This window comes from Bos javanicus, chromosome 2, assembly GCF_032452875.1.
Source record: "Bos javanicus breed banteng chromosome 2, ARS-OSU_banteng_1.0, whole genome shotgun sequence".
NCBI lineage: Eukaryota > Metazoa > Chordata > Mammalia > Artiodactyla > Bovidae > Bos > Bos javanicus.
In genome coordinates this window covers 126,059,508-126,078,134 of record NC_083869.1, presented here as the reverse complement: position 1 = coordinate 126,078,134, position 18,627 = coordinate 126,059,508, and the positions used below count along the sequence as shown (strand labels likewise).

Here is an 18,627-nt window from a genome sequence, read left to right as displayed (position 1 = left end):
TCTGCCGGCCCCTGAGTACCGCAGCAGCCTTTCTTAGTTCCTCCAAGTGTGCCCACTGCTCTGCTCTCATCCCCTCATCAAGCTCTTTTCAGTTACCCCTTTAAATATGCCATCTGTTTCCATCCAGTGTCCTGACTGCTACAGTAATTGGTACCAGAATAGCCCTGGGAAATAGATTCTTGGCTGGGATTCTGGGGTTCTGGGATGGGTGGCTCACACATCCTGATTAGTGTGCGAACATCCTCCTTGGCGAGCGTGAGGGCCGATGGTTATCTGCGACATCACAGTGACTGCCTTTATGACCAGTGGTGGTGTGAGATGCACTGGTATGATGTCGGGAGACCAAGTAGCTAGGACGTTTAGTCACTATGGTGACAGTAGTGATTACGAAGACTGGCACGGCCTTCTGACTCTACATCTGATTGCCCTCGGGAACACACACTAAGGAAACAAAACAGATTGAAAGCCTTGAACTGGGCTTGATGGGATATAATTCTCATTATGGCCTAGAAGTAGTGAGAGGTGATGGAGGTGTCCTGAGGAAAACCAGCATCAGGAAAAGGCCCCAGGTGACGTCACTGCAGGGTGTTCATGCCAGGAAGGTGTGAAGGTTTCAGACTGAAGCCGGGGTGCTGCCTTCACCAACAAGGAAGATTCAGGAGGTGTTGGGGTTCCAAGTTCTATCCAAATGTCCCCATCCCATGCCTGGATGTCCCATCCTTTCTTAGCCAGTGCCCCTCCGTTAGCATAAAGATGTGGTGGGTTGCACATTTAATTGGCTCTGCCACCCTGGTGTGTGTGTGTGTGTTAGTCACTCAGTTGTGTCTGACTGAGACCCCATGGACTGTGCTGTGACCTTTAAGGCCTGGGCTTGGTCCTCGGCTACATCTGCCCTGTGGCCCCCAGAGATCAAAGATTCCTTCAGAGTCATTCTAGAGGCTTTCTGAATGTCCACCCTTGCACTGAGTCATGAGTTCAAGGATTTCAGTTTGTTCTTAGCCTGAATGAGCTCAATGGGACCACGGACCCATTCTGACAATTAACTGACAGACACACCACTGGGGACTCCCTGGTGGTCCAGAGGTTAAGACTCAGGGCTTTCAATACAAACCCAGGTCTCCTGCACTGCAGGCAGACACTTTAGCCTCTGAGCCAAGTAGGTTCCCATTCAATACAGGGAATGCATGTTCAATATTTGGTTAGGGGACTAAGATCCCACTTGCCCTGTGGTGAGGCCAAAAAAGCAGGGGGGCAAACCAAAGGCAATATTCACATCCCTAAGGGAATTCCAGAAATTAGTGCCACCATCAATGATCTGAAATACACAGAAGTGGTCGTTCCTACTGAGACCCAGTTTAGCTTACCTATTTGGCTGGTGCAAAAGCCAGTTGGGTCTTGAGGAATGACTAGATTACTGTAACTACTAGGTGGGATGGAGCTGTAACTGTCGATCCAGACACGAAAATTTCACTGGAGCAAATCAACACAACTTCTGCCCTGGGGCCCATCTTTGACCCCCCCAATTCTTTTCTATCCCACTAAGCAAAGATCATCAAAATTAGTTTGTCTTTGTGTATTAGAGATAGCAGTATATCTTCAGTCTACATCCCCAAGGCTTTGTTCATTCTGATTTCTGCCATAATCTAGTCCAAAGAGATGCTCATCATCTTGATATAGTTCCAAACATGCTGGTCCATTATATTGATGACATTATGGTAATTGGGCCTAGTGAGCAGGAAACTGCAAGTACTTTAGATTCTTAGCAGAACATATGTATGCCAAAGGAAGGGTGATAAATCCCACAAAGTATTCAGAGGAATGCCTTGTCAGGGAAGTTTCTAGGGTACCTGGAGGTCTGGGGCATGTCAGTACACCTTCTACAGAATGCCAGTTGCTGAACCTGATACTGCCTACAACAAAGAAAGGGGCAAAATGTTTGACGGGACTCTGGACTTTTGAGGTAATATATACTTCATTTGGTCATGCTGTTCTACCAATTTACTGGAAAAACTCATAATATTGCAAGTTTTGAGAGAGGCCTGCGGCAAGATAAGACGCTGTAGCAGGTCCAGACTGCAGAGCAAGCTGCCCCGTCCCTCGAGCTTTACAATTTAGAAGTTTATGGCAGGAAAACACGCTGTATCGACAAGCTCCAGCAGGAGAGATGCAGCACAGTTATAGACCCTTAGGGTTCTGGATTAATTCGTGCCCTCTTCTGCCAGTAACTATTCTCCAATAACTATTCTCCACTGAAAAACAGCTCCTGGCTCATACCCGAGCATGGTGGAGACTGAATGCCTAACTTCAGGACACCAAGTGACCCATGCAACCAGAACTGGACATCATCGGATCCATCTCTTTGTCAAACTGGACATGCATGGCAACATTCTATTATTCAGTATTGTATCTTAGATCAGGTCTGAGTAAGTCCAGGAGGCACAAGGAGATTGCAGGAACAGGTGGCTCAGATTCCCATGGTAGGCTCTCTTACTGCTTCACTGCTTCTCTCTCAGCCCCCAGTTGGGGAAGTTGCTATGACTGGTTATCAGGGAGGAAAAAGCACAGACATGATTTCCAAATGAGTCTGCATGGTATGTTAGCACCAGCCACAAAAGGATTAACTGCCACATTAAAGCCACACTCAGAGTGTCTCTAAAAGACAGTGATGAAGAGATATCCTCTTATGGTCACATTGATTGTCCATTTTGCATGGAAGGAGAGATGACTAGAGGTACAGATCTCCTCTGATTCATGAGCAGTGGGTTAACAAGTTGACTGGCTGCTCAGGGACTTGAAAACAAGATTGGAAGATTGGTGATGAAGAGGTAAGAGGTCTAAGGGAAAGATTTATGGATGAGCTGCTTGAAATGGGCAGAGGTGGTGAAGCTGTTTTAACTTACACAAGTGTCCTGAGAGGGCATCCATTGTGAGGGAGGGTCTCAGGGGCCAGGTGGACAAGATTACCTAATCTGTTGATGTCAGCTTCCTTTCCCAGCTACTCTGGTTCCGGTTCAATGGGCCCACACACAGAGTGGCCATGTGGCAGGGATAGAGGCCATTCATAGCGTGGTAGACAAATAATGACCTGCCAGAGATGTCCATGTCCTGGGCTTCCCTGGTGGTCCAGTGGTTAAGAATCTGCCTGCCAGTGTAGGGGACATGGGTTTGACCCTTGGTTCTGGAAGGCTCCACACACCACAGGGCAACTAAGCCCATGTACCGCAACTACTGAGCGCCCGCTCTAGAGCCTGTGCTCCACAACGAGAAGCCACGGCAACGAGAAGCTCGAGCGCCTCAACGAAGAGTAGCCCCGCTTGCTGCAACTCGAGAAAGTCCATGTGCAGCAATGAAGACCCAGCACAGTCAAAAATAAAGAGATGTCCACATCCTGATCCGAGGATTAGGATCCTAATTAGGATTAGGATCTGGGGGTATATTTTATAGGGCAAAGGGTAAATTAAGGTTCAGTTTGGTCGCTCAGTCGTATCCGACTCTGTGACACCATGGACTGCAGCATGCCAGGCCTCCCTGTCCATCACCAACTCCCGGAGTTCACTCAAACTCATGTCCATTGTGTCAGTGATGTCATCCAACCATCGCATCCTCTGTCGTCCCCTTCTCCTCCTTCCTTCAATCTTTCCCAGCATCACGGTCTTTTCCAATGACTCAGCTCTTCACATCAGGTGGCCAAAGTATTGGAGTTTAAGTATTGGAGTTTAAAGTAGGCAGAAAGAATTGAAGTCTCTAATCAGCCAACCTTAAAAATAGGGAGATTCTCGCTTTTCCAGCTCAGCCCCTGGACGCAGCAGCCGTTGTGATGTTGATGCCCAAGAAGAACCGGATTGCCATTTATGAACTCCTTTTTAAGGAGGGGGTGATGGTGGCCAAGAAGGATGCCCAAGCACCCAGAGCTGGGAGACAAGAACGTGCCTGATCTTCATGTCATGAAAGCCATGCTGTCTCTCAAATCGTGAGGCTATGTGAAGAACAGTTTGCCTGGAGACACTTCTGCTGGTATCTCACCAACGAGGGCATCCACTATCTCCGCAATTACCTCCACCTGCCCCCTGAGATCGTGCCTGCCAACTCTGCGCCGCAGCCGTCCTGAGACTGGCTGGCCGCGGCCCAAAGGTCTGGAGGGAGAGCGACCTGCAAGACTCACATGAGGAGAAGCCGACAGAGACACCTACAGACAAAGTGCCGTGCCCCCTGGTGCCGACCGAGGCTGGGTCAGCGACTGAATTCCAGGTCAGAGGAGGATTTGGTCGTGGACGCGGTCAGCCACCTCAATAAAGTTGAAAGAGATTGTTTGGGGTTGAATTAGCCTCTAACCAGAAAAATTAAAAAAAAAAATAGGGAGATTCTCCTGAATTATCTAGATGGACCCAGTGTCATCCCAAGAGTCCTTAAATGTGGAAGCAGAAGACAGAGTCAGAGGCAGGGTGGAGTGAGGTGAGAGTCTCCTGGCCATGGCTGGTTTTAAAGATGGAAGGAGGAAACAAGCCAGGGAATGCAGGCAGCCTCTAGATGCTGGAAAAAGCAAGAAAACAGATTCTCCTCTAGAGACTCCAGAAAGGACTGCAGCCTTGCAGACACCTTGATTTTAGCCCGTGCTCAGTCACTTCGGTCATGTCCAACTCTGTGAGACTCTATGGACCGTAGCCCACCAGGCTCCTCTGTCCATGGGATTCTCCAGGCAAGAGTACTGGAGTGGACTGCCATGTCTTCCTCCAGGGGATCCTTCCTACCCAGAGATCGGACTCAGGTCTCTTCTGTCTCCTGCTTTGGCAGGCAGGTTCTTTACCACTCGAGCCACTTGGGAAGCCCTTGATTTTAGCCCAGTTAGACTCATTTTAGGCCTATGACCTCCCAAACTGTAAGATAATAAACTTGTGTTGTTTTAAGCCACTAGGGTTTTGGTAATTTATTCCAGCAGCCATATAAAATCAGTACACATAGACACAACAGATTTCCCTCACCACATCTGATCAAGCAGCGGGCACTGCTGAGTGCTCAAGCTGCCATCAGCGAAGACCCAGCTGAGCTTCCTGTTTGGAATTATTCGCTGGGGCAATGGTTCTCAAAGTGTGGACCAGGAAGACTCTTCCATGGGTTCTATGAGGTCAGATCTACTTTATTAATACTAAGACAGTGTTTGCCTTTTTCCTTCATGAGTGTATAGTGGAATATTCCAGAGGCTACACAGTATGTATACAACAGATTGAATGCTGAAGCAGATCTGACAATGTAGCTGTCTCTTATTAAGCCAGATTCTAAAGAGATCTGCAGGGACTTCCCTGGATGTCAAGTGGTTAGGACTCTGCACTTCCACCGCAGGGGGCACGGGTTCAATCCCTGGTCAAGGAACTAAGATCCCACGTGCCTCACATCATGGTCAAAAAAGAGAGAGATTTGCAAACATGTCAAGTCATGGCACTCTTCTCAAAACTTTTGTTTTCAAAAAGTTATTTTCATTAAAATGTTATGTTACTATGTAATGGGTTTATTAGTTTTAAATAGTTTAGCGCTTTAACTTCTAATCCAGTAAAATAGATATAACCCACATCAACAAAAACCGTTTACAATTTTTAAGAGTATAACCTTTCAATAATCTTAGAGTGTAAAAAGATCCTGACATCAAAAAATTTGAGAACCACCACCCTTCAGGGGCCAGCTAGCTATCTATTGGCAGGTTGAGTGCCCTGTCCCCTTGCTTCATAAAGGATCAGTTATCTATTGCCTCTTGGTAATAAATGTGCATTCCTGCTATGGACTTGCCTTCCCCGCCTGTAGTGCTTCTGCCAGCCTCGTCATTTTTGTACTTGCTTGTTCATCACTCTGCTATCCCCCACATAGCCTATTTTCCTTTTTTGGTGAAAGGCGCAGAGCAGTGGTCTCGCCCATGGAAGCACTGGACACACAGTGAGTCCCATCGCTCAGAAGCAGATGAGTCGATAGAGACCTCCAGTGCCAGCTGGGAGACCGCGACTTGGGTTACTGACATGCGGGATGCAGTGTAAGTTTAAAATCAGTGGCTCCGCCTCTCTCACAGCCTGGATGCAGAGGCCTGGGGACCAAGCAGTGGAAATGAGGGTGGCTCTTCTGTGATTCCAAATAACCTCCTGGAGGAATTTTTGCTTTCCCTCTCTCGACTTTGTGTTCAGTGGGCCTGGAGGGAACACAGATGTGGTTCCTTGAAGTCACAAGTAGTCTTCCTTCTGGTCATTTTGAGCTCCGTGTATTGCTTAACTCAAATGTAGAGAGGGGATCAAGTGTACCAGGTAGGGTGATGAATCTAGAAAAGGGAGGGTGGGCAAGAAGGCCATGCCTAGAATCCAGAGGGCTGATTGAGCGCCTCTCAGATCTCCCACGTCTAATAGTGACAGTGAGAAATGGCAACAAACTGAAGACCAATACGAACCTGAATTCCATAGGAATAAAGACTTAGGACACACACACACTCTGTAAAGACCCAGATACACACACACTGTAAAGACCCAGATACACACACACACACACATTCTAAAGACCCAGATATACACACACACACATTCTAAAGACCCAGATATAGACACACACACACACTGTAAAAACCCAGATACACACACACACACACACACACACACACATTGTAAAGACCCAGGTACACACTCATACACACACACACACACATTGTAAAGACCCAGGTACACACTCATACACACACACACACACATTGTAAAGACCCAGATACACACACACACACACATTGTAAAGACCCAGGTACACACACACACACACACACACACACACACACACAGTAAAGACCCAGATACACACACACACACACACAGTAAAGGCCCAGAGCAGCCAAAGTGCTGGCAGCTGGTGAGAGGACCACGGGAGGGGCGGGAGGAGGAAGGCATGACTGCTAACACAGGTCTCGTGACCAGCTCCCAAAGGGGGTCTGGAGCGGGTTTCTGCTGTTATCCCTCCTCTGCTGTCTTGCTGAAAGAGCCTTGATGATGACTGAGTTAGGTTCCCGGTGAGTGTGACTGAAGGATAACAATGCTGTGGTAAGACAAGGATATGGTGAGCTGATGAGTCTGGTTTTTTTTTTTCTCCTGTTAGGGATGAGCTTTCTTTAATAAACCCTTAATTTTAAGAATTGAGGTGAAATTCACATAACGTAAAACAAGCCATTTTAAAGTGGACAATCAGTGGCATCTGTGCAACCATCACCATGATCTATTTTCAAAGCTCTCTCATTACTCTAAACAGAAGTTCTGTAGCCGTTACGCAATAGGGACACCCATTTTTCATCCGAAGGACGACAGTGAACGGTGAGGGGGAGGAAAGGGAACGGCTCTGCCTCCTCTAAATCCACTCTCCCCTTGTCCCCCTACTGAAGGCTCACCCGTGTGAACTGTGCTCAGTGAAGCCGCTGCCTCCCTTCCCTTCCCCATGGGTCTGACCAAGGGGAGGCGCCAGCAGGATCCAAGTCAGAGCATTTCTCCTCTGGCTCCCTGCCTGGCAGGGGCTGTGTTCTGATCCCTGCAGCTGCAGCTCCAGCAAGGCAGCCCACCCCCCCCACCCCCCCCCACCGAAGTAACAACTTCTTCCTCTTGCCCTTCAGCTTCCTGTAGTGTGATCCCCTTGAGCCCCATCCCTGCTAAGTTCCCTTAACCCTGCCCACACCTCTGTAAAGAATTCCTTAGTTGAAGGTTCTTTAGTAACCCTTTGAGTGTTCCATCCATTTCTTGCTGGGACACTGTTACAGGAATGGATGCTGTGGTCCCTCCCTATGGTCTTTTTGATACCCATCACTTCAGATTTTATGGATCAAACCAGCTCCATTCACAGGTCCCAAGTCTGGGCAAAGGAGATGCTATCCTCCATAAAGCAGGTCCCAGGGGTGCCTGGGGTGTGTGCCAAGGCCTCACTGCCCTCTGGTGGTCAGCTCCAGAAAGTGCACCTCATGGACCCAACTTCAGCTGAACTAAGCCCACCAGGCACTGTGCTGAGACCATTACACTCCTGAGCATGTTCCATCCAGGGGTTATTGTCCCCACTTTACAATGGAGAGCCTCTCCCTTGCCTGTAGCATAAACCAAAATCTTGACCGTGGGCTGCAAGGTCCCACCTTCACCTCCCTGCCTGTCACTCTCTGACCCAGCCACACCAGCCTTTCTTCAGCTCCTAGGGTGTTCCCATGTGCAGCTCCCAGTTAGAATACTTGGGAACTCACTGAAGCTCTTCACCGGGCTAACCTCAGCTCATCCTATAGTTCTCTCCTAGGGTATCACGTAGGAAAAGTCCTGCTCAACACCCCTCCTTCCCTTGTCACACAGAGAGAGAGACAGAGACACACACACACACAGACAGACATAGATACACACAGACACACACACACAGACACACACATACAGGCACATAGATACACACAGACAGACACAGAGAGACACACAGACACACACACAGACAGACACACACAGACAGGCACATAGATACACACACAGACACAGACACACACACAGACACAGACACACACAGACAGGCACACAGATACACACAGACACGCACACAGAGACAGACACACGGAGACACACACAGAGACATATACACACACACACACACAGAGACACAGACACATAGATACACACAGACACACGGAGACACACACAGAGACACATACAGAGAGAGACACACACACAGACGCACACACAGCACACAGATACATAGATGCAGAGACACACAGACACATAGATACACACAGACACACACAGAGACACACACACAGGCACATAAATACACACAGACACACACACACAGACAGACACATGGAGATACACAGAGACACATAAACACATACCCAGAGAGACACACAGACACGCACACATACACACAGAGAGAGACACACGGAGACACACACACAGAGACACACAGACACACACACAGACAGAGACACAGAGACACACACACACAGACGCACAGACAGACACACAGATACACAGATGCAGAGACACACAGACACGTAGATACACACACACACACACAGACACACACAGACAGGTACACAGACACACATACAGAGACAGACACACAGAGACATACAGACACACACACAGAGACACACAGAAACAGACACACAGAGACACACAGAGACACATAGATACACACAGACACACGCACAGAGACACACAGACACACACAGAGACACACCCAGAGACACATAGAGTGACACACAGACACACGCACAGAGACACGCACACATGGCTTTCCTGGCAGGACTGGTGAGCGCTGCTCTGCGTCAGAAGGAGCCGAGGGCTGGGAGCCTCCTGCTCTGCTCTGCTCGCGCCTGTGCCCCTGGTGCTGGGGCCACGGGAATCGGCACACCAGCGCCTGACATGGACTAAGTGTCTCTCTGTGCCGGCCACTGAGCCAAGTCCTTCGGGTGCTTGGGCCACCTTCCTCCCCCAAGTCCCTGGTTCCCAGGAAGCAGCCCTCAACTCTATCAAAAACTCACACGGATTTATTAGAATATGAAAAAGATTCGGTTTCTTCTGTACAGGCGGCAGAGCGGCAGCAGCTGTGGTGGCTTTGAACATGGTTGTCAACGTCACCCTTGCATGGTGACTCCTGCCCAAAACAGCACTTTCATGGAGAGGAGGGGGAGGTGAGCACCCTCTGCCCAGGCCACTGGGGAGGGGATGCTCTGACTATTGCACGATCCTGGGGAAAGGAGTACCCTAGAGAGAAGAAGAGAGATCACTAGGCCTGGGCCGGGCCCATGGTGGCCATGGGAGTAGGCATGTATTTCTGAGAGCAAAGGCCTCTGGGGCCAGGGCTCCGCTCACCCACCAGCCCTGGCCAGTGGGAGATGCTCAGGGGACACCCCCGCCCCCCGAGGACAGGGCTCTACAGCAGTGCTTACAAGAGAGGTTCCAGGGGCCAATGGGGGCGGGGAGGGGGAGGAGAGAGAACAGGCCAGCAGGAGCTGAGGACCAGGCCCAGAAGAAGGTCCCAAGAGGCCCAGCATCTATGAGTTAGAGAAAGTCACGATGGGGTGTCCGTGTGTGTGTGTGTGTGTGTGTGTGTGTGTGTGTTGGGCATGGGGGGTGGTGAGGTCATTTCTGAAATCAGAGCCCTGTGTACAAAGGACTGATTTGGGGAAGTGTTGGGCAGACAGGCACGTATGCGGATGTGTGGTGCTCTGGAGTTAGGATGGCAGGAGTTCTGTTCAGGCAGAGGTTTCAAAATGTTTTAAAAACAGGAATGCCCTCTGTGCAAATAGAATCGTACATGGAAGTGTGAACAAACAAAACAGATAAAAAGGCAGCACTCTCTGGAACTCCGATCAGCAGCCCCTGAAGGGCCCAGTGGTCCCCGCTGGAGCCCAGTTTGGAGAAGCTGAGTCCCAGCTCCAGACAGAGCTCAGAGGTGCCCTCAGCCTGCAGCTCTGAGTAAGGACAGGTCAGGTGAGGTGGCCAGAGTGAGAGCCGGCAGGGGGACAGCATGGCCACAGTCCCCAACCTCTCCCCAAGTCCAACGCCTGGTCCCCTAGTCTCTTCCCTGTTAATGGAGGCCCCGGCTCCTTCCCTTCCCAGGAGGGACCAAGGCTGAGCCAGAGGCTCTTTGGTTAGAAACTAAGATTGACTTGAATGAGTAGGGTGACGGAATGGGAGGGGCCCCGCAGAGGTCTAGGGGACTCAGAGGCCCTGGTCCAGGTAGGGAGAGAGCTTGGCTTGGGAGGGGGCAGGGTTTGCCTCACAGCCAGGCAGGTCCACCTCCAATGGATGGATCTGGAAGGCAGTTCTGGCGGGAGGGAGGGCGCTTCCCAGGAGGCAAGGGGAAGCCGTGCTGCGGTGGGGGCTGTGGGCCCAGCTGCCATGCGGTGGGGGAGGGCCGGGGCCAGTTCAGGTCGGGAAGGAGGAGGGGAACCCCGCCCTCGCCCCCCGCCAGCAGCCCTAGCTCTGGTGGGAGAGTCCGTGGTGGGAGGGCACCGCCCGCTGGCCCCCCGTGCTACTGGCCCTTGGGGATGAAAGGCTCTCCCTCCCCAGGCTCGGGGTGGGGGCCTGGGTCACTGAGGCAGCGCTGTATCCTCTGAGAGCTGGGGCTGTCGCTCGGTGCCGGGGTGAAAACATCGTCGGTGCCCGGGGATGAGGGCTCCTTGGTCCGCATCGTAAGGCCCCCATCGGGGTCCTCGTCGTCCTCCTCCTCCTCAGCCAGCCTTCCCGGATCCCGGCTCAGCCCCAGGACCTTGCCCTTCAGCTCCTCGTTCACCAGGTCCACAGACTCAGGCGACTGCGGGGAGGCCGGGTCGATGGTGATCACAGGCAAGTCGGCCTTGGGCTCATAGGCCAGCGGGTCTGCAAACCAAGAGCAAGGAGCATGCTGGCTTCCGGCCCTGGGTCCTCCCAGTGTGTGGCCCACCTCTGCCCACGCCAGTGGCTCCCAAAGAGACTGCCTGTGAGTGCAGTCATCCTGGTATGCTTCAAATCACTCCAAATGGGCCTTTTATGAATCCTGTCACCTGGCCAATAGTTCCTCCTCCCCTCGGACTGCTCTCCAAGGTAGGACTGTGCGCCCCTGCTCAGCCCTGGGGCTCCCATAGGAGTCCCTGCTCCAACAAAGAGTTTAGGCTCCCTCCTGAGTCCCCCGTCCTGGAAGGCCTGCCTTGGTCCCCCACATGTCAGAAAGCCCAACAGTGCAGCCCCCTCTGGCCTCCCCGTGGGCACCCAGCTCCTCAGCGTGAGCCCCCTCGTGGAGCACTCTTTCCCTGGGGAGGACGGCAGGGCTACTCTTCTGGGGGGCCCCCCTCTGGTGAACCCCCAACTCCACCTGACATAGGAGGAGCTCACGGCTTGGCCCGTGAGAAGCCCGTCCTCCCTGCAGGCTCTCTGAGGCCCGTGCCCAGCCTTGAGGCCCCTCCCCGGGCTCCCACGGCCTGCCTCACCTGAGCCGATGCGGGCCCGAGACATGGTGGGCGAGTCCAGCTTGTGGGCCGGCACGGTCAGGTAGTTGCTGATCTGACAGAGGAAGAGCAGATGGGGGCAGTGGGGTGAGCAGAGGCGGCTCCTCTGGATGGCGCCCCAGGCCGGTGGCCGCACACCCTTCCTTTGGGTGCCCGGGGTGCCCACACCTACTCTGCCCATGCCCGTGGAGCCTGGGCCAGTGCTGGGTCCTGAGAGCTTGGCCCAGCCTCTTGTCGAGCTCTGGGATGACCTTGGACACCCCCACACTGTCCCACCTCTCCCGTGGGGACACCAGCCCAGCCTCTAGCTCCAGCCCTCATCTGCCCCTAAGGACAGACCCACTGTCAACTCAGGAATGTCACCTGGGCCCTGGATGACCCCCGGGATTCTCAGTGCAACATGCTATGACTGAATTCAGCTACTTCTTTTCTTTCAAAACCTGCTCCTTCCTCCGTGTCCCGTCAACCACCCCACCCGCCTACCCCAATCAAAGGCCAGACGTAACCCCTGCCTCCTTTTCCCCTTCCCTCGGTCCCACCTCAAACTGGTAACCAAGTCTTGCCACTCCAACCTCCTAAATGTCCCTTGAATTCTGCCTGCTCCTCCCCTCCCCCTGCCACCCCACTAATCCACCCGCACCCCTTCCCATGTGCTTCCCTTGCTGAGAACCCTTCATGACTTCTCCATGCTTTGGAAGGAAGCCCAAACCCTTAACGCCATTAACGAGCTTCCTTGAAAGCTGAGCCCCCTGTGTGTGGTCAGGAACTTATGCAGTTTCTTCCCTTCTGCCTGGCCCTTCCCCTGACCACACTCCCTCGCCTGTGACTCTCATTCCTAAGCGCACTCTGACCACTTCCTTGTTTGAGGTGCTCAGAGCCCCTTGCACTTCCGGTTCTGCCCGGGGCCACTGTGTGCTACATAAGGGAGGGACTGGGCTGATTCACCACCCGATTCACGGAGGCAGTTCTGCCGCGTGGCACTTAGGGAAAGCTCCGCAAATATTCTCCTGAACGAATGAATGGAGGCATGCGTGTCTTTGCCTTCTGATTCTGAGCCTTAGTTTTCTCACTAGAAAATGAGAGGTTAGAGCACATGGACAGACTCTTCTAGATCTGATACCCAAGGACACAGTGGGGAAGGGGGGCCTCTTTGCTGCTCTGAGTGGAGAAGAGGTGGAGAAAGCAGCTTTCTGGAACTTTCCCTGGGGCTCAGCCTTTGAAACACATGGGGGGTATGTGTGTGTGTTCGGTTGCCAAGTTGTGTCTGACTCTGCAACCCCATGGACTGGGGAGCCTGGAGGGCTGCAGTCCATGGAATTTTCCAGGCGAGAACACTGGGGGAGGCCAAAACACCAGATGGGAGTGGCTCTGTCTCCCAGAGGGCTGGCTGGGGGTGATGCAGGCAGAGGAAGAGCCCAGGTTCCCAGAGAAAGGCAGGAGCCGGCTCCAGCTTCGGACACACCTTCTGCTCCAGTTGCCTGGCCTTCTGTCTCCGGAGCAGCATCTGGTTCCAGGCCTCCTCGTAGGGGTCGGCCACCAGCGTGTGTCTGTTGTAGGACCGCAGCTGTGGGAGGAACAGCTGTCAGGCAGGCCCGGCCAGGCCCCAGAAGCTGGGCCTGGAGGGGCTGGGGTGGCTCCGGGCGTGCGGAGCGGAGGCGGGCGGGGCGGGGTGGGGGCGGGGCCTCCTCTGCGGTAAGTGAAGCGGGCCGGCAGGGGCAGCCCCTCACCCGCTGCCTGGTCTTCTGCAAGTTGTTCCTCAGGATTTTGCGGATCTCCTCTTCCTTGTCTTTGGACAGTGCTGGCAGGATGCGCTCGGCCGGCAGGGACTTGGGGTGGATGTTCCTGGGATAACGGGGCACAGATGAGACAATTCCTGGGACTCTGGGGGCTGGGCCGGGCCAGAAGGGTCCCCTGGGGATGATCCGGTTGGGTGCACCAAGCCTGGGTCCTCAGTATGATCCGCCCGCCCGGTGGAGTGACCTAGGGACCCGCTCCAGGTGGGTATTGAGGGCTCAGCGTGTGGCTTGCAGACGCGGCCGGGGTTGGCCATTAGCACTCACTGCATGGAGACGGTGGAGACGGCCGAGGGGATCTTGCCCATGCCTCCACTTTCCACCAGCTCGATAGCTTGCTTCATCTCCATCTTGTGGTAGAAAGCGATGAGCTGGGGCTCCTTGGAGCGCTCACCGGCTATCAGACACTTCTTCACGTACTTCTTATTAAACCGGTTGAGCCTGGTGGGAGGCAGGAGGAGATGGGTGAAGCTGGCTCCTGCAATGGGAAGATGCCCAGGCCCCCGGCGGGGGAGACCCTTACCGGCCCCTCCCCGCCCTCCTGCCCACCAGGCCTGCCACCTACTTGTCTTTCCAGTGGTGGTGGCCGTAATGACCACAGATGTCCTCGATGCCTGTCAGAAGGTGGTCCAGGAACTGAAACGTGCCCAGGGCCAGGTCAAGCCTCACTACTGGGCTCCTCCCGGACCAAGACTCCTGAGTGGGCCCCCACCTTCCACCCCAGCACTGCTCTGCTCAACCCAGCCCTGTAGTTCCAGAAGCAGCCAGGAGGTGGCGCCCACACCCCACTCATCCTGAATCTCTGTGGACCCCTCCAGCCCTCTGCCTGTGGGGCCCAGCTGAACCCTCTTCTCTGAACTCACTTGTGCCCAGCACCTGGGCCAGGTTCCTGCAGAGGCAGAGGCGGCATGACGCCCCCTCCTCAGGTTCCTGGCTGCTCACACCACCCCTCCCTATGGGGTGACCCGGTGACCTCAGGAGGCATTGGATGAGGGAGGAGGGCTGACTGAGGACGTGGATGCAAGGCCTAGCCGACCCCTAGCTCCCTAAGCCTCCTCCTGCAACACAGGGCCCAGGCCCAGCTGCCGGTACCTGCGTGTGGATCTCCTCGTTGATAGAACGCTTCGTTTCTTGCTTTTTCTTCACAGCCAGCAGGTCTACCAGGGGCCGAATGGTCATGCCCTGGGGGGCGGGTGGGTGTCAGGCACTCCAGTCCTGCCACCCTGGCAGGGAGGCCACAGAGGTCCCCCACCCTAAGGTCCCTGAGCCTGGGATGCCCTTTGCTCTGACGTCCCCAATCTCCCAACATCCAAGCTGTGGTTATATTAAGCCCACTTATTCCTGAAGACATAGCCAGGGGGTTCATATCCAGCCAAGGGACTCACACACAGGTCAGCTAGCCCGGGCCAGAGTTCAAGTGTGAGTTCCACCACAAATGTGCTCTGTCACCTAACAGGGAGGACCACCTCTGCTCTGGCCCCCTTGCACATTTTTGACCCAGAAGGACCCAGTAAGGACAGCAGTAGCTCATCTAACTGCACGCTTGTCGAGTGCCAGGGCCAGTGGTGTTTTTACTGGAATTAGCATTTCAATACCTACGATGACCCCTTCCTTGTCCCCATTGTACAGATGAGGAAACTAAGACCGAGAGAGGTCAAGTAACTCCCTAAGGTCTCACAGAAGTAGTAAAACTGGATTCAAACTCAGGCAGGGAGGTCCCTACCTCAATGCTGCATTCATTAAAAACTGGCTCAGTAAACCAACTGCAAAATCAAGGTGGTAAAGTATTTTTGAAGATGGAGGCAGGGCAAGATGATCAAAGAGGCAGCCTCTTCTCCTTTTAAAAGACAGAAGACAAGTCCAGCCCCAGAAGTTTGCTCTACGCTGTGTTCTCTGGAGAAGGCAATGATGTTTCCCATTGAGGGCTTGTCCAGGGTTATTATCCAGGACAGACGGAGCAGGTGGTAGAGAAACACACGGACAAGCACACAGATGAAGTGTTTCTCACTTGCCCAAAGTCACGGGTCAGACAACGAGAAATGATTTACATCATCTCAGGCTGGGCTCCCTCAGGGACTCAAGGGGTGGGTGAGGTTTCAGCGAAGCCTGGTTGTTCAAATGTACGGAAATCACGGCCAGCAGCTGCAAGGATTCTTCAGGATCATCTGGTCCAGTCCCCCCACCTCACAGATGGGGATCTGAGACCCAGAGATGGGAGGAGCATCTTTCCAGGGTCACACTGACAGCAGCAGAGCTCTGGCTAACGACTTCCTACGGCGCAGCTCGGGGGTCGTTTCACCTTTCCAGTCCTCATGTTGTGCGGCTGCTGCTGCTGCTGCTAAGTCGCGTCAGTCGTGTCCGACTCTGTGCGACCCCATAGACGGCAGCCCACCAGGCTCCCCGTCCCTGGGATTCTCCAGGCAAGAACACTGGAGTGGGGTGCCACTGCCTTCTCCAATGCATGAAAGTGAAAAGTGAAAGTGAAGTCACTCAGTCGTGTCTGACTCTTAGCGACCCCATGGACTGCAGCCCACCGGGCTCCTCCGTCCCTGGGATTCTCCAGGCAAGAGTACTGGAGTGGGGTGCCACTGCCTTCTCCAATGCATGAAAGTGAAAAGTGAAAGTGAAGTCACTCACTCTTAGCGACCCCATGGACTGCAGCCCACCAGGCTCCTCCGTCCATGGGATTTTCCAGGCAAGAGTCCTGGAATGCCATGTTGTGCTACTGTCCCCATTTGATTGATGTAGAAACTGAGACCCTAAGATATTAAACCACTTCCCTAAATCCCTACCATGAACTTCATGGTCCTGCTGACTGCACCTATCCCTCTCAATGCTACCTGGGCTCCTAACTGAGCTGGGCAGGATCACTCCACAATGACGCATGACCAAACTTTCCCTTTACAATTGAGCAAACTGAGGCCCAGAAAGGTGGACTGGCTTGTCCAGGGCTACACGAGGTATTGATGGAGCTGGAACTACAACCCATGTTCCCCGCCACCCCCACCCCCCCGCCCCGCTCGGTCATGTGCTTCCTCTTTCCTGGCAGAGTCAGGGCCCCCGGGCAGGGCTGCTCCGCCCTGTCCAGCACCTGCACAAAGACGGTGAAAAAGATGACGGTGATGATGGCCGTGAGGAACAGGTCACACATAGGGAAGTGCTTCTTGTCCAGGAGGTAGCCCAGGGAGAAGGCGATGGCCCCTCGCAGGCCCCCGTAGGCAATGATGAACTGGTCCTTGGGGGTCAACTTCACGATGCGGAACTTGTTGATGAACCAGGTCAGGCCCAGCACGCCTGCCAGGGAGGGGAAGCGAGGGGTCAGGTTGTCCCGGCCCCTCATGGCTTCTGCAGCTGGGAGATTTTCTCTGTCTGGAGGAAGCCTCCACTGGTAAACCCACCCAGCTAACTCATATCTCAGGTCCCTCAGTCCAAGGTGCTCCTAATCCCTCAATCCAAGAGTTGGGTGGATCTTTAAGGGAGGTCCCTCAACCTGTGTACACTTTAGAGACATTATAGAGGCCTCCAGGAGCTGGAGGGCAGAAGGGCACCAGGAAAAGAGATGAGACAAGACTGGCTACAAGTTGATACCTATTAAATATGATAGGTACACGGGGCCTACTTTTCTATGTGTTTGATATTTTCTGTAATAAAAAGTTGTTTAAAAATGCTAGGGCTTCCCTGGCAGTCCGGTGGTTAAGACTTCATGCTTGCACTGCAGGGAGCACGGGTTCGATTCTTGGTTGAGGAACTAAGAGCGCATGTGCAGCATGGCCAGAAAAAAAAAACTGCAGAGGGAGGATGGAGTCCAATCTCAACCCCATAGCCCCAGAATCTCCAGAGGATGAGGCCCAGGATGAAAGGGTTTTTAAGACAGTACAGCAAGTTAAGTGCCATGCCCAGACCTAACCTCAGAGAGGAGGTGAGATCCACGGGCAGAAGCCACATGGTCACTGAGGTATCCAATGTATCCAGAAGGTGAAGCAGCTAGCTGCCCAAGGGCCTGAGGCCTGGCGCCCAGGGGTGCCCTGGGGCTGGCAGCAGCAGTTGGGAGGCTCTGCAGAAGACTCCGCAAGTGCCAAAGTCACGCATGGGAAGAGGAGGTGCAAAGACCACAGACCTGAACACAGATCTGGCCCTGGGGGCCTCAGTCCTCTCCTCAGATACTGACTGGCTCAGAGTCCCAGGGTCGCTGATGCCTCTTCCACCCGCACATCATGACTGTTACCCCAGGAGCGTGGCCCTCTGTCCCCTCCAGGGCCCATAAGGGCCTCAGTGCTGCAGGGAGCGGGAATGGGGAAGCCCCCCATCCCACGGGGGCACCAGGAGCAGCCTGGAGCCAAGCCCACCACCTCCACACATAGCATGCACCCGGCTGCCACGTGCACGCACCCCCTGTCACGTGCACACACACCCCTCCCCGGGCCCGGCCACTCACCCAGCACTCGGGCGATGAGGCAGAAGAGCAGGGTGCTGATGACAAACGTCCAGTTCCAGTGGTGGGAGCCAGCCACAGTGGAGACGCCCAGGAAGATGAAGATGAGGGTTTCACTGACGCTGCTCCACATTTTGAGGAAATACTTGATGGTCGTGTGGGACTTGTGGGAGATGTTGGCCTCCACGTAGGGGCGCATCACCACGCCCGAGGCAATGAGTCTGGGGGTCAGGGGAGGAAAGAGCGGGGAGCGGGGTTCAAAGTCGAGCCACACCCTCCCAGGGCGCCTCCAGCACCAGAGAGGCAGGCAGGGGCCGGGCACCTGAGCTCCTCTCATGGGTCAGACACCTCTGCCGGCTTCCAACCCCTGTTCTCAATACTCTCAGCCAACCCTGCAGACACTGGTATATTCTGGCATTTTCCAGACGAGAGATCTGAGACATGCAGAA

General features: G+C 53.8%; 1 protein-coding gene and 1 pseudogene across 1 annotated transcript in view; one reads left to right on the top strand and one right to left on the bottom strand.

The window, feature by feature from the left end:
- Positions 1–3,817: 3,817 nt before the first annotated feature.
- On the top strand, positions 3,818–4,293 carry LOC133232502 (small ribosomal subunit protein eS10-like; annotated as a pseudogene).
- Positions 4,294–9,489: 5,196 nt separating this feature from the next.
- The window catches only part of SLC9A1 (solute carrier family 9 member A1), a 52,288-nt gene continuing 43,150 nt past the window's right edge, over positions 9,490–18,627 (bottom strand). Inside the window, exons 4-12 of the mRNA XM_061391871.1 lie at positions 18,182–18,399; positions 16,838–17,040; positions 14,839–14,928; positions 14,312–14,382; positions 14,014–14,187; positions 13,681–13,795; positions 13,416–13,517; positions 11,936–12,008; positions 9,490–11,348 (exon numbers count right to left, since the gene is read on the bottom strand). Coding sequence (XP_061247855.1) covers positions 11,002–11,348; positions 11,936–12,008; positions 13,416–13,517; positions 13,681–13,795; positions 14,014–14,187; positions 14,312–14,382; positions 14,839–14,928; positions 16,838–17,040; positions 18,182–18,399 — 1,393 coding nt within the window. The 3' untranslated portion in view covers positions 9,490–11,001. The remainder of the gene's footprint in view (positions 11,349–11,935; positions 12,009–13,415; positions 13,518–13,680; positions 13,796–14,013; positions 14,188–14,311; positions 14,383–14,838; positions 14,929–16,837; positions 17,041–18,181; positions 18,400–18,627) is intronic.